We start from the raw sequence: 15,613 nt of genomic DNA on the forward strand, positions 1-15,613 counted from the left end.
GGGCCTCACTAGTCCCCTAAATCAATGGCAGGGAGGACAAAGTGGTGTAGGGCAGTTTCTAACACAAGGGGCTGCAGCTGAGGGAGCGAGCCTGATGGAGAACTACTTGGCCAGGACAGGTGACAACTGAGCCTCTCACTGTCCCCCTCACACTGTCCCCTACCTCTCATACTGGAGGTAGATGCCAACCTGATGGCTACCATACCCAGGGGCCTATGGTCTCTGAACCCTAAGGCTGGGGCTGGGGTTAGGGGTGGCTTGGTACAAAGTACCAGCAAGAACCAGACTCCGCGTCCTCATTTATTATGAGTATGCAGCCCACGTTCCTCGGCTCACCCTTCCATGAAGTCCAGAGCCCAGGAAGCCTCTCGCTGCTCTGCCAGACCCTGGGGCCCTCGAAGAGCCCAGTGTGGCATATGCCACCCAGCTCGTGCCAAGGGGCAGGGCTTCAGGGGCCCAAGTGCGTACACATCCAGATCACAGCATTCATGAAACTGTCGGATTCCACCTCCACCTCTGAGAGTGAGTGGGTGCTTTTGGGATAGAGCAGGACCCTGGGGGATTGAGCAGCAGTGTGTGAGGATCGAGGTGCCTTTGCTGCTCACCGGCCCACCAGCTGCGAGGGCTGTCTTGCCGCATGCACTCACCGAACAGGCACGTTCCGGGCCTTGAGGGCACGGTAATACTCCATGCCCTGCTTGAAGGGCACACGCCGGTCCTCCTGGCCAAGCATCAGTAACACTGGTGTCTTTACCTAAGTATGCGGGGAGCAGTGGTGAGCAGGGCCCAGGGCCCTGGACAGACTGGTGGTGCACTGGTGGTGGGGAGGCGAAGAGGGCTCCATACCTGAGGGGTGTACTTGATGGGTGACTTGTTCAGCATCTCAGACCACACACTTGGGTCTGGCAGGCAATCACTGCTGTAGAGGTAGCCAGCCTCCACCATACACCTACAAGACACCACGCTGATGCAGGCCCAGGAGCGCCGGGGCCCTCGGGAGCTCCATGAGGATATGGAGGGGAGGGGAGAAGGGAAGGGGCCTGTGGGCACACCCACCAGTCAGGGATGTCCGTGGAGCCCATCATAGAGGCAATATTGATCACAGGGTTCCGCACCACGCAGGCGCCGTAGGTCTCGGGGTACTGACCAATCAGGTGGCAAGACAGGAAGCCGCCATGGGAACCACCCATCAGGGCCACTCGGCCTGCGTCAAAGTGTTCCTCCTGGAGCACCTGCTCAACTGCAAACTACAGGGTGGGGCAGATCATGCTGCAGCCAGCGGGCCTGCCAGGCTGAATAGAGCCACACCCTGGCTGTCCAACCCTCCAACCTGTCCGGAAGCCCCAGTCCCTGCTACCTGGACGTCCTTCACATCCTGGCTGCCCACATTGCCGGGGAGGGAGAGGATGCTGTCCTGGCCAAACCCCGTGGAGCCACGATAGTTCACTGGAAGCCAGGGAGGGACCAGACAGGGTGGTCAAGTGACATTCCTGGAGCCCTGGATACTCTTTCACCTCTATGTGAAGTAGGCCTTGGGGCCAGCTGCATCAGATGCCAGGGGAAGGGGCCAAGAGGTCGGAGATGGCCCAGTGGCCACATGCCCTTTCATGGAAGTTGCAAGTTAGTCCATGGAGCCCGAGGCTGGGCCAGGGCAGTTTCTGATAGTGATTACCAGTTCAGGGCTGCAGAGAGGCCTAGAGATGAGGGCAGTACCCGCAACACTTGTACCGACCAGGCCCACCCCATGACCACCCCACAGCCCCACCAGAGCTGCAGGGCCCTGCCCCCTCACCTAGTAGTACTGCAAAGCCCATCTTGCAAAGCATGGCTGGGAGTAGCATCCAGGAAGTGACAAAGGATGAATGGGGTCCCCCTGCAGATAGGGATCAGACAGAGGGTGAAACAGCCAGCTAAGGAGGGGTGGAGAGGGAGGGCAGGGGCTGTTAGGCTAGTTGCCTACCGTGGGGCATGACCACCATGGGCACCTGGGTTTTATCTGGAGGGTCGCTGGGCTGGATAAGGATCGCTTCAAAGTCAAGACCAACTGCAGGGGAGAAACAGCAGTCAGCAGACCCAGGGCTACTGCCCGGGGCTCTGCCAGCTGAAGCCTCTGGTAGCTGCAGGTCTGGGGCTGACCTTTGACACAGGAGGCTGGGCCAAGGAAGCCCACACTGTGATGCATGGACCCCAGGGGGTTCATTCATGCTCCTTCTACCCTGGTCGGGGAGTCCAGGTCTTGGCAGGGACAGCATTCTGGAGGAGGTGAGGTCATAGGGGCCTCACGTACGCCTGGCTTCTTTGGGCTCCACTATCCCACCACAGATGACATGGCTTGATGATGCCCAGAGCAGGTGCTCAGATGCCTGGACACTACTCCCCATGATCGTCCACAAGAGGAGCAGAACAGCTCTTACAGACCATTTCAAACCCCACCCCCCCAAAATGTGAGACAAGACAGGAAAAGTGACCACTGATGCCGTGTGCTTAGGGAACCTGGAGAAGGTGTCCCTCTGCCTCTGCCCAGCTCACCATACTGCGCATGCTCTTGCTCTGGGGGTGGCTGTAGTACCCGGATGCTCCAGGAGATGTCAGGAATGGGATCGGCCTCCTCCAGGGACATCCACACCACCTCCTGCTCCATCCCCGCAGGAGGCAGGAACCCGACTTTCTGCCAAGGGAAAAGAGTGGGTCACAGGTGGCCTGGCTGCCTCCCAGCCACTGTGAGCGTGGATGGCCCTTGCTCTACTGGGCCGTCTGCCCACCTCCAGAGGGCACGGCGTAGACTCCTGTCGTAAGCTGGTATATACACAGGCACTCACCCAACCACATGGAGGTACCCCTCCCTCCTCAGCCTCTAGGCTATTTTACACCAGAGGACTAAGCACTTTCCCAGGCACCCTGTTCTGTATGGAGCAAACTTCAGCTCAGGCGTTCCTCCCCATGGTGCCAGATCTCATGGACTATCCTCAGCTGAGTCCACGTCCTGGCTGCTCATGAGCTGACCAGCCAGTCAAGACTTGGGTCAGTTCCCTGACCTGGGAACTCCACCTGCACAGAATCCCTGCCTCCTGGTCTGTGGCCCACCAACACTCACCAGGCACGGGGGAAGGTTGGGCGTCGAGAACTGGGCCACCATGAGGTCCCGGTCAATTGTGAGCAGCTTCCAGCTTCCACCTGACCCGCCTGGAGAAGGCAGAGGCCACCACTATTTCCACACACACACCCCCACCCCCGCCACTGTAGAGCCAGACCCCCAGACTGGCGGCTTTACAGCCAGGTCTTCCACCTTGAACAGCAAAGGGATGCCCGCAAAGGGATGCCCACAAAGGGATGTCATGGCCAATGATAGCCAATTGCACACAGCTCTGGGAGAGCCTCCTTCTCAGCCCACCCATCCAGTAGCTGTGCCCTGGGACTGCCGGATCTGGCGACACACCAGACCCCATGGTACATCCACCCACCCTTTGGAGGCTGGGGGCGGGGGTGCGGTGCTGATTCTAGGCAGTGGGGTCCAAGGAGAGTAATATTCCTAAGCCGGGGACTGTACAATGAGACACAGTTTGGGAACAACACTTTGGTAGCTTTGTGGAAGGGTGAGTACAGCCTGGACAGGTAGAGGACTCAAAAAACATTTTAGGGGCAGGATCATCAGGCCTGGGTAAAAGGAAGATGAAGGAGCCAACCCAGGGCTTCTCCTGGGCCCTGGAGAGGCAGAGGTGCCTCTGCCTGAGGTTTGAAGAGTGGGGAGGATGACTCTGGCCGATCTTGGCCAGAGAGACTTGTGTGGGTTTGAGGAGCCACGTGGGGGCTGTGCTGAGCAGTGCCAGGACACAGGCGGGGCAGGCAGAGGCGGGGAGGCAGTCTGTTGGCTGGCTGAGGGTCCTGCAGAGGCAGGGTCTTCAAAACTGTCAGTAGAGGCTGCGGGACAGTCAGTGGTGCAGAGTGGACGCAAGCGCTGCTGCAGCCCCGTGTGCTTGAGCTCTGGTCCCTCCCCCGGCCTGGCTGGCCCCTCCCTGACCCTGCTCACCAGCCGTCAGAGGGGTCACAGTGCCCATCTGGGTGTCCACAGCAAACAGGTCCTGAAGCAGAGGGGAGGCCACGTGTGGCACCACATCCAAGGGCCCTACGGGTCCTGCCCCTACCTCCTCTCTACCTTCCTGGGGACCCTGAGGCCAGGCTAGATCTGTGAGTGACTATGGCGACAGCTACTCAGAACAGTAGGTGCAGCCTGGGGACCTGGGTTCAAATCCCAGTTCCATCACAACGTGCTGAGAGACCCTGGGCAGGAGAGGGAATGCCTCTGAGCCCCTTCCTGCTACCCTGAGGACCCAGTGATATCACACCCCAAAGGAGACTGGCATATTGTTGTGTCCCCGCCCAATCCCGGGGAGAAACCACTGTCCCACCTCCATCAACTCCCCGTATGGTGGTGTTCAGGGGCCCACTCCCATGGCAGCCCCTGTGTCCCCCCAGATGTCCCAGGGCCGCAGCTCCTGGGGGCTGGTCAAGGGCTGCCTCTCAATACAGTCGGGGCCCCTTACCTGCCGGCTGCGCTGAGCTGTGTCAAAAACTACTCTCCGGCTGTCAGCCGACCAGCATCCCAGAGGCAGCAGGCTGCAGTAGATCCCAGAGAAGTTCTCTGCAAAGGCAGAGGGCTGGGGGCCACACCCAAGAGTGCAGGCAAGGGGGGGCGGGCAGCAAGACTATAAGGAAGGCTGAGTTGCTGGGGAATTCACCTGGGGCCCCACACATGGGTACCCGAGGTGATGAGGAGCTGCCTGAAGTGTGGGCTGAAGGGCAGAGGCCTCTGAGGGCCCAGGAGAGGGGGAGCCTAAGAGCTCCTGAGGGAAGCAGTAGGCACTGGCATCCCTGTGAGCTGCTCTTATTGGGCCCTTGGTAGGAGCAAATGCTGTAACCAAGGTAACACCTGTCTGTCCGTTACCATACTTAGCTGACTGCCTGGCCCAGGGGCCTAAATAAATCCTACCCTCTAGTATCATCACTCATTTAACCCTCACTACAGTCCTACAAAGAGCAGGGACAACCACTTCCCACTCACATAAAGGAATGGAAACTCAGGGGGTCAGGACATTGCCCAGGAACACCCAGCTAATAAGGGGCAGAGCCAGAATTCATATCAGCTGCATCCCTGTAACCCAAAGAGAGGAAAAGGAGACCATCCCTTGTCCCTGACTCCTGGAATGGACCAGGTGGCCTGAGAAGGCAGGAGACTCACCCCTCACATCCTTGGGATAGCCTGGGATCCCAAGCAGAGCTGTGAGCACCCAAGACTGTGACTGGAGCTTATCAGCCAAGAGCCACCCTCCCAGAGACCCTGCCGCCTCAAGGGCTGGGACTGGACATATGCTAGGGTGGGGTTTGGGAGTGGGAGAATGAGCACCCTTGGGGGTAGGACCTGCCAACCTAGTGTACTTTCCGAGACCCCATGAAGGAGCAGGGGCTTTAATCAGCCACTAGAAGGACAAGAAAGATCTATGGGTAGCAGCACGAATGAAACCGTCTCAGCTCTGGTCCAAGTGACTTCCTTCTGTCAGAACCATGCCTGATGGTGATGGCCCCAACCCCTGCGGAGGCTGAACCTGGGGTGGTCCAGCAAAAGGGGAGACTTCAGAAGGAACTCAGGACGGAAGAGCTGAAGAGGCTGGCCCCAAGCAAGGAGAACAGATGGCTAGAGAACATAGCTGCAGGCTCCGCGGGACCCGCCCCGCCACACACCCCTTACCTCCCAGTTGCCGAGGCACGACATCCACAACCACTACGGTGACCCTGGTATACCAGTCATACTGCAAGACAACAGGGCGGTTAGGCCCACCAGGGGACTGGCAGTGCCCTCAGGGCAGGGAGGGGAGGACCTGAGAGGACCCTGATGTATCTCCTTTCTGGTGACCTGGACCAGAGGTCTGGAGAGGCCTCTGACTTTCACGAGGGGCCCAGAGCCCACTACATCCCAGTCCCTTGCAGAGCCCGGCCACGTGCAGATGAGAAGCAAAGAGAGGAGCATTCCTATAGACAGAGAATGCTCTCCAAGTGATGAGTCTTGACTGTTCAGAGCCTCCCAGGACAGCACTCTCAGCCTCTAGGCCCTGCCTGGAGAGAAGGCCGGGCGGAGCTCACACCATCACTGCACCCAGGACAGGAGGTGCACTGAGGGGCTCATGGGGAGTCGCAACTGACTCTTCAGCTCTTATCCACCATCCCCTCCTTCTGTTGACCTCCCCCACCCCCCCAGCTCACCAGGCACAACTGGCCACACTGCTGATGGGGGACCAGAGATGGGAATTGCAGGTAGACGATGCGACACTGGTCCGGGCTCAGCCGGGGAGAAGTGACAGCCAGAGAGTCATCCGAGAGGAGCTCTGGACCAGACAGAAAGGTGAGCATCGTGCAGGCTGCCAGGGCCCAGTGTGGGTCAGTAAAGCATGGGCAGGTGCCAGCACGTACCGCAGTTCCCCCCAGTGAGATCCACGTAGTACAGGGCTGACCTGGAACCGCCAGAGAGACACTCAGCTTCAAGGCCAGTCTGAGCTGCAAGGCGCCCTGGCCCACCCCTTCGACTGTCCTCACCTCCGATTGGTGCAGAAGCGGATGCCCAACCGGAAGGGCTCATGCCACCAGCCTGTGAACACCACACCTGTGTCTCCAGGGGCCCAGAAGGCCTGTAAACAAGACCACAGGGCAGGTTGAACAAGGGGCAGTCACTCAGGCAGGGCCCCCAGACTCCAGGAGTGATGCAGGCCAAGTCAGCACTAACCTGGCCAGGGGACACACTCTCAGGGACTCCCTCAAGCACAGAGATGTTGCCACTCTCGACATCCAGCACACAGAGCACAGGAGTGCCTTTGGAAACCATGTTTTCTCCCCAGTCTTCGTAAAACAAAAACTGGTCCCCCTGAGAACACAAGACACTCAATGCCCAGCCTGTCTTGCGGGAGCCTGCCCCGCCCCTGGAAGCCAGTGCCTCCCCGGTTCTGGTAGGCACAGTGTGGGCAGAGAGCCTACTGAGCTCCAGGGCTGCCCGGAGGGGCCTTCACCAACTGGCCATGGCTGTGAGCACCTTAATGGCCTGGTCTGGCTTCTTCGGCCTGGCCATCTCATCATCACTGCCACTGACGTCTAATGCTTTGGTCTGAAAGAAGGACTCAGTCTTGGGGCGCTTCTTCTCTGCCACATATAGTAAGTGTGTCTCCGAGTGTGACCAGGACAGGCAGCCAAAGCAGTCTGGGTGCAAGGAAGGCCGATCAGGGGGAGCCCAGGGCTATGGCTGCCCCTCCTGTCCACCCTGCCTGCTCACCAGCCGGCTGCCTCACCATCCTCGTAAACCGGCCCATGTTTCTCCAGCGCTGACAGGTTGAAGCTCTTGAGCTTCCGGTTCTTCTCCCAGACCTGAGGACATCTGGTAGTCAGGCTGCCTGTCCTCCAACAGAGCCTCATCTGTGGGACGAAGCCCCCGGCTGCCCACCACCTGGTCCTGTGCAGACTCACCTCCAAAAACTGCTTCTCCTCCCCAGTGCTTCCAGCCTTGCGCAGCACAGCTTTCATGGTGCCTGAAGGAGATTCTCTGCTTAGCAGCCTGAGGACGATACAGAATAGCCGGTCAGGATGACCTCCCACCCAGTGACAGCCCATCCAGTCCCCTTACTGGTCAACCTCTTGGACTAGATTCTTGAGGCTCCAGCCCACATCCACCCCTGCAGCCCTTCTAGTCCTTCCACAGCAGCTGCCTGCCTCCGCTTCCTCGGGCAGGACCTCTAGTCCCATCCCAAGTTTGGAACAGGCCTCCAGCACTTATGACCATGTCACTAGAGGGTGCCTGAGCTCCCAAGGAGCAGGAACCTGGCTCTGGGCTTCCCTTCTGGGTCATACCCACACCAAGGCCCACGGTAGGCATTCAGAAAAGGCTTGCAGATGGCTGGGGCCTTGCGCACAAGCTTCCTCCCTCAAACTTACTCCCCCCGGGTCTCCACACTGTTGCCCGCAGGCCCTGCAAACACCACTGAGTCCCCATCATGGAACACCAGGTACTGGCGGCAGAATCGGATGTTCTCCATGCGTTCCAGGTCCCTCTGGGTCCATTCTGCGAGGAGAGGCATGAGACTGCTCAACTTGACCAGTCCTGGCACGGGCTCCCCTCCCCCACCTCCATCTCCCTCAATCTGTCTCCAGATATTCTGGGGGCAGGATGGGTAACACTCGAACCCAGCTCAAGTCTAGGGCTCCAGAGCCTAAGCTGACAACATCTCAGGAGAGAAACCATTACTGCTCCTAGCATCCACCCTGGAACCTTGAGGGTGGGTGTGGGATAGGACGATGAGGGTAACCCTTACAAGGCCCACGCTCTGCACTCATGGGCACCAGCTCATAATACTCCAGGGCACCAGCTCATAATACTCCAGGTAGCCCCACCCCCACCCCATACACCAGTGTGCACAGGCCTCTTGGGGAGGCACCCTTTCACACCCACTTTCCAAGAACGGCCTTCCTCCACACACCCGTGTGCACCGTCAGGCAGCGAGCCCTCCACGTCCCCCTCCTCTCCCCTATTCCCCTCCATACACACACCAGTGTGCACCGTCCTGTAGCGACCCCCGTACTGCGTGGTGACCTCCCGGCCCAGGCAGGCGGCGCTCAGCGCGGGCTGGCGGCTAAGGCCCCGGTACAGCGCCGCCGCCTCTTCGGGCTCGCTCAGCAGCACCTGCGCAGGGGACACAGCAGGGTCAGGCCCGGCCCGGGCTTCAAAGACCACAAGAACCGCGAGCCGATCCCTCACCTGCCGCTCCATGGTGGCTCTGGGGCGCCAGGGCAAGGCGTGGCCTGCTGGCTCCCGGAAGTGAGGCTCCGGGGGCGGAGCCCGGAGAGGTCCAGCCCGCCCCCGCCACGGGCTTGCAGTGAAGTGAGAGGGGCGGGATTTTCGACGAATGGGCGAGGACGGTTAGCCAGGGGGCGGGACCTCGATGGTAAAGAGGCGGGGCCTGTAAGGAACAAGTAGGGGCTGCGGTCCCTGGAGTCCTGCAGGGTTACGGCAGGGATCTCCCGGAAAGGAGCGAGCTTCTCGGGGCGGGCTAGGCTAATGAGAGGCGAGCCCTGTGGGCCAAGTCTTCGCCTGTTACTGGGAGGGGACGGAATAAAGGCGCTGGTCTTTAGGGAGGGGCGAAGTGTGCGGGTAACTACAGGGCCCACGAGAAGAGGGGTTGAAGCCAGACTATAGACCGAGGACTCTTCGAAGACGCGGGAGTTGGGGGCGGAGCGGGAGGTTCTGAGCCCAGCGAGGGTAAAGTCGAGTCCAGCGAGAGGTGAGGGGCAGGGCCTAAGAAGCGGGATGCAAGCCAAAGTCAGCCCCAGCTGGGGTCTCCCGCAGCCCGGAGGCTGGCTGTCGGGTCCTCCTGGTCTATTGCTAGGCCTGCATTCACCAGGCGCTGCTCTGCAGGGGGTACTATGGCCGAAGAGCAAAGAAGCGCGGAGGTGTGCTCCTGGTAGAATGCAGAGCTCCGGGGCTTATGGCAAAGAAGGGCGGGTACAAAGTTCACCCAGGGTGTTGCCAGGTCTTATCGGACACCAAGCCTGCCCCAGAAACTATCTGCCCCTCCAGGCCTTCCCCACCCTGCTCAGTGGCACGTGGATGAGTGCGCATGACCCTCTGTTTGCCTTCCCAGGCCTCAGCCCAAGTTCTTGGGTGCAGAGGGCCTGGTGGGGACAGGCTCCACCCAGAACCAGAGTCCTTCCTGTGGAATGAGAAACCTGGGCAGGAAGGCTACCTCAGGACACTGGCACTGGACGGGGCAGGTTACCATGCCAGGAGAGGCTGGCCAGTTGTCAGGCCAGAAGCAATGGATGTCTCCTGAGCTTGGCTGGAGGCAAGGACCCTGGCTCCCTCAGCACCCTGGGTTCCTGTGCCCTGCCTTGCCTGTGACTCAGATCCCACTTGACTGGCCTGCAGCTTCCCCTTCCCCATCAATCACATCAGACTAGTCAGGTAAAAATAGTTTCCATTTTCTGAGGCCACTTATTTGTGAGCATCCGTAGGTGCAGGTCTGTTAAGGCCAGAACTGGGAGCAGAAAGAGTGGCCCCAGCCACCCATTTGGGTGGAAAGTTGGAAATGAGGATGTTCATTACAGCGTTGTTTACAGCAGGAAAACTGGGAACATAGTGCCTGTCTTTGAGGGCACTTTCAGTGGCCTGGCTGTAAACTTATGGTGCAGCTCTCTGGAGACTGGGCACTGGAGGATGAACATCTGAGTATCTGGAATGAACATGTAGAAATTAATGGAAGGCTAGAAAATAGAAACTGCTGTATCTTCTGGCTCTATTTAAAATGAAAAAGAAAAACACAGGAAGGAAAGACATGCATCAAGGAAAGACGTGCATCAAGATACTAACTTTGAGAAAGGCCAGAAGTGAGGCTGATACTCTTTTCACTTATCCGTGTTTTTAAACATTTCTAGACACTCAGAGTTACTTTGATAAGGAGGCTTTCCTAGTCTGGGGAAGGACTAAGATATAGTAGTCCCCAAGAGTTTGGGGGTTGGAGTGGACACCACCAAGGCAGACAGGTGTAGGTCTTGTTGGCGGCACCAGGGGGCAGCACCTACTCACTTGCGTCCCCAGGAACCAGGCCCCAGAAAAGTGTGCACCCCACACTCGCAGACTGTGGAGGCACCCTCAACAGTCTGCCCTTGAGGAGGGGTAGGTAGGAGGGAGGGGATATATGTATACTTACAGCTGATTCACCTTGTTGTATAGCAGAAACTAACACAACACTATAAAGTAATTCAACCCCAATTTAAACAACTTTAAAAAAATATTAACAAGTCTGCCCAGTGAACTGCTCTCTCCAGGTTCAAGCATTAAACTTGCCTTTGTGGAGGGACCCACTGTCTTTGGCCAGATTGCTGTGAACCCTGCCCTGGCCTTGCCAGTACTTCCGCAACTTTGCCTTCTCATTCTTTCCCTTTAACCGTGAAAACACAGGGCTGTCACAATTGGGGGATTTGTTCCTCTGCCTGCACCTGCCCATTTCAGAAACCATCCCAGAGACAGTCTGTAGGTTGTTTATATCAAGTCCTTTTATTCTGATACCACAGAATTACCTTGTCACAATACAGGGGGAGGGACACTGAAGTACCACGAGTTCTCACAGAGCACAGGAGGACGGCACACGGTTCACAAGGTCACGTGGAGGACTCGGGTCATTGCACTTACAACTGTAAACTTGTTTGTTTGACTTTGTACAGCACTCTTCCCCCCTCAAAGAAAGAAGGAGAGAAGGAAAGAAGGGAAGAGAGGAAAGAAGGGAGGCAGGGAAGGAGTGTGTGTGGGGGAGCCAAAACAAGACATGGAAGCTAGCAGAGGAAAGGCGTGGGGCAGCCACCGCTCTCCAGGGTACTGCTCTGAGAGAGGACGGGCTTATTGGATCCCAGAGACCGAATGAGGCAGACACGCACACACATACACTCACACGTTTGTTCACATGCACACACACACGATAATCTCACGACTTCATGGCTCTCCCGCACCACCCCAGTGCGCATGGCAGCAGGGCTGCTGGTACCCAGGGAGACAGAAATGACATCTCTGAGGCATTTCAGTTGATCAGGCCTGTCCCTCTGACCCTGTCGGAGTCCACGATGACAAGTATTTACAGAATGGGGGGAAGGGGCACAAGGGCAAGGGAGGGGCCAACAGGCCAGGGCCTTGTTGCCATGGCAAAGGATTGGCCTGGAAAACTCCCCACAGGCTCCAGAAGACAGGACATAGTTGCTGTCACTGCTGCCTCTCACCATGGGCCCTGAGACCACAGTCTCTTCCCAAGGACTAAGCAATGGTGGGGCAGGGGTTGTCGCTGTGAATGCATTGGGCCCTGAAGTAGACAGAGGAGGCAGTGCCCTTATTCATGACACTGGGTCGGGGGAGGGTATAGAGAAGGCCTGGACTGCTTCCCAGAGACACCCCCTTGCCTGTGTGGAGATGTGCTTGGTGCTCCCCAGCACCCAAGGCATCAAACGCTGATCCCTCAGCCTCTGGTCCCCGGAGTCACAGCTGTATCTACACAAGGGCCAGCACACCTGTGGCCCAGAGGCCTGCTCCAGCCACCTTCACAAGGGGGTGATGGTACAGATGTGTCCTGTGGATACGCTGGGTGGTGGGGAGTGGCAGATGTCAGAAATGTCCAACTCAGAGAGCTTGACCAGAAAGGAGATTTGCTGAAAAGTCAATGTGTGAGAGCCTGAAACTAGCCTTGATGGAGGCTGGCCTGCTGTCATCTCCCTGCCTGTTCCCTGCTTCTGGTCCCGTCCCTTGGCCTTCTGTGGGGAGGCTCACTGCATTAGTCCCTCATGTATCCAGCCACTAGGCATATCTCACAAAAACCTGGCCCTGGGTGGTCAGAGGGGCGAGATGATGGCCTCCCTCAGCCCTCACACAGATGGCCTCACATAGCCCAGGCCTGCTCTCTGCAATGAGGCAGGTGTCCCGTTGGATGCGTGAAGCCCAAATCCAGAAGGGCAGGGCCTGGGCCCAACAAAGCGGGTAACAGCCTCCTATCTCATCCACAGCTGCCAGAGGTGGGCCAGGATCCCTCTCTGAAAGGGCCTGTAGACCTTATTGGAAAGCAGGAGAAATGCGGACCCCTGAGAAATGCATGGTGCAAACTCTGGAGGAAGGCCAGGCCTGGAGGGGTCAGGTGCCTGCTGCTTGATTGGCTCAGTCATGAGCAGTGGGATGCTGAGGCTCCAGAGATGGGGGCTGGTGGGGCATTTAGGTCCTGGGGACAGATGCAGAGAGTGTCACCACAGAACCTTCTGGAAGTTTTGTTATTGAGATGCTTCCCCAAAAACTCCGCTTGAAGCCACTGTCTATGGGAACACCCACTCTGTCAGCTGTCCACGCCACAAATGCAAAGGTCCAGCCCTCCCTGAGCACCCTCTGGCCTCCGGTCCTGGCTTAGATCTCCTGGCTCACAGACCTTGGAGCTTACAAGCCAGAGGAGAGGCACAGAGCAGGTGCAGTCAGGAGCTGGGGTCCTAGGACACCGGCAGGCCCCACTCTTGGCTTCTGTCTCTCTGGCTGCAGAGGCAGCCCAGCTCTGCCCTCAAACACTGCCCTGCTGGGAAGGGGTGGCCAGATGTCTCTGGCTCAGGGCCAGGGTAAGGGCGGGGGGCAACTTACAGATGGAAATCCCACAGCCAACCTTCCAAATGTTCACGTGCACACATCCTGTGTGGGCTCCCACCACATGTCTCCCCAGAGACGTCTTGGTCAGAGAAACCCACAGGGTGTGTGGGGCCTTGTACTGCCGGGCCCATGGCCTGGTGTGCTAGGGCAGCAATTCCAGCTGTCCTCACTAGCTCGTGCAGAAGTCAGCTAGAAGCACTCCTGAAGGAGAGGATCTGAGACAAAAAGAACTCCAAGCAAGAGGGTCGAGCATTTAAAATGGATGAGATCGTGCAAAGAGGCTGTGAGCTGTGCATGCTCCGCTGCAGGACCGGCGGTGACTCGCCTGGCAGCAGCGAGTCCTGTCACAGGTCGAACATGCCACAGACTGAGAACTTTACGCACACGGTGGGAGCGAGGGAGGGGGAGGGGAGCAAGGGGTCGGATATGAGCTGATCTAGCCAGTTTCTCAATTGCATCTTCGCAATTAACTCCTTATACATAACACGGAATTTAATAAATATTAACAGTTGTCTTTGAGGGTTTATATTTCATTGCATAGAACGTTAGAGATGAGACTTGCGGCGGTGCCCAAGATGAAGGGAGGCCCCAGACGAAAGGTTCTCAGGGAGAAGCCACCCCCAGTCCACTGGGGTGGATTGGATGGCGCCACCCACCCCAGCGCAGGGCTCTGGGCCCTTCCCTCACTCGGCTGGCAGAAGCCCTGGCCCCTCTGCTCTGAGCACGTCCACTGGTGATGGCTTAAGAAGGACTGGAGTTCCACAGTAAACAGAGGCGGGCTGAGGGGCCTCCCTAGACCCCGCCCTGGGCTTGTGCTCTTGGTGGCCTGCTGCCCACTATTGCTTCTTAGTCAACATTCTCCCTGTGCTGAGCAGGGGCAGAGCAAAGAGGAAACCAAACCATCAGTCACAAGGTGGTGGTGGAGGGGAGAGGCAAGGAGGTGAGCCGAGAGAGGGAAGAGAGAAAGGAGGGGTGGGGGAGAAACGAAAGAACAATGTTTATGAGGTATACACTTAAATCAAACTGAAATGATTAAGGCTGTTCTTGAAATCAAAAGAAATCCCCAGGTGTACGAACGAGGAGCCGGCTGGTCGAGACAATGGCGGGGCCGCTGGGATGCTCACGATGATTGGGGGGAATGGCTTTGAAGATGGCGGCGGGCGTGCTAGCACGCGGCCGCCCACGGGCTGGGAGAAGCCTCAGCCAGTGCCCACGCTGCTTTTCGGTGCTATGGCCTCTGATTTCAGCGATGAGACAGTGTTAGGTCCTAATGTTTGTAAAGTTCTCCCAATCCCACACTAGCCACGTGAACGCCTGCTCCGGTGTCACCCAGAGGATAGGGTGACGGGGGGCAGGGCCCTGTGGCCACGGAGGGATCTGGGCCAGCTGGAATGTGAAGGAAACAGAGCCCGGGGCCCCCAGCCCTCTGTCAAAGCCCCTCTCCAAGGCTGTGGAAAAACTTCTGGCATGGTGGAGGGAGGGCAGCATCCGTCAAAAACAGGCAGCGTGCGCCCCAACTCTGTGTATAACGCATTGGAGGCCGGGCTGGCCGGGCCGCAGAGGGCAGCTATGGGAAGAGCAGCAAGACTGCCATGTGGCATGGTCTCCAGAGAGCGTTCCTCCCTCCCACTGATGGCTGCGCCTTGACGGTGGTGCCTGGAGGAGAGCAGGGTCTCTGGGAAGATAGTCACGGGTACCCGAGTCCAGTGGTCCCATGTGACCAGCAGATGCTTCACCCCGGCAGCTGCTGTTAGAAAACATCCTGTCCTTAACTGAGGCCCGACAGCCATGTCCCACCTCGTGTGAATCTTTGGGCCGAAGGTTTGTCAGATTGTAGATGCTTGGAGGAGAAAAGGAGGAAGGAGAGAAGGAAAAAGGAAAGAAAAATTTGGTCAAGCACCATGGACAGCTGCCTCCCGCCCGCCCTCCTTCCAGCTGTCGGCCACAGGCTGATGGCCCGGCTTCTCCACACCCACGGGATCCCAGCCCCACTGAGGCGGAGGAGATGGGTGCTGGGGCAGGTCTAAGGTCATAAAGAAAGGTCAGGAAGAAAGAAGAATCAGGTTGGCCAGGAAGGAACATTTCTTTAGCACAAGTTGCTTTATATATATCTATTATATATAATCTCCAGTATGTGTGAGTTTATCTGTATTGAGAGAGTCTGTGTTGTGCTGTCTGTTTTGTTACTGTAAAGTTGAATTGGCCATTTCTGAGACAGTTTAGGTTTCAAAAAAAAAAATGGTGCCCTTTGACTGATTAGTACTAGCAAATAAGCAACAAAATGTGGCTCTGAAAACAATAACACTGAAGAAACAGTACTCTAATTTGATGTACAGTCTATGGCACTTCATGAGAATCCTTAACAACATGGTACTTACAGCCATGATGTGGTTTAAAAGATACACAGTTGTGGTTTTGCTTGGC

The 15,613-nt window shown here is 57.5% G+C and overlaps 2 protein-coding genes across 2 annotated transcripts in view; both read right to left on the minus strand.

Moving 5' to 3' along the window:
• Positions 1-287: 287 nt before the first annotated feature.
• APEH (acylaminoacyl-peptide hydrolase) lies at positions 288-8,822 on the minus strand. Its single transcript, XM_081525539.1, has 22 exons — positions 8,789-8,822; positions 8,581-8,713; positions 7,969-8,095; positions 7,504-7,591; positions 7,329-7,404; positions 7,076-7,239; positions 6,773-6,910; positions 6,586-6,677; positions 6,463-6,503; positions 6,256-6,377; positions 5,744-5,804; positions 4,542-4,639; positions 4,028-4,079; positions 3,095-3,183; positions 2,530-2,668; positions 1,961-2,044; positions 1,793-1,873; positions 1,358-1,446; positions 1,057-1,247; positions 847-949; positions 648-754; positions 288-554 (listed from the first exon to the last, which is right to left on the minus strand). The coding sequence occupies exons 1-22, from the start codon at positions 8,798-8,800 to the stop codon at positions 449-451; spliced, it is 2,193 nt and encodes a 730-aa protein (XP_081381665.1). The 5' UTR covers positions 8,801-8,822; the 3' UTR covers positions 288-448.
• Positions 8,823-13,691: 4,869 nt separating this feature from the next.
• BSN (bassoon presynaptic cytomatrix protein) overlaps positions 13,692-15,613 on the minus strand; it is a 78,714-nt gene continuing 76,792 nt past the window's right edge. The window contains exon 12 of the mRNA XM_081525435.1: positions 13,692-15,029. The gene's annotated coding sequence lies outside the window, so the exon portion shown is untranslated. The remainder of the gene's footprint in view (positions 15,030-15,613) is intronic.

This window comes from Giraffa tippelskirchi, chromosome 9, assembly GCF_054371585.1.
Source record: "Giraffa tippelskirchi isolate mGirTip1 chromosome 9, T2T-mGirTip1v1.2.pri, whole genome shotgun sequence".
Taxonomy (NCBI): domain Eukaryota; kingdom Metazoa; phylum Chordata; class Mammalia; order Artiodactyla; family Giraffidae; genus Giraffa; species Giraffa tippelskirchi.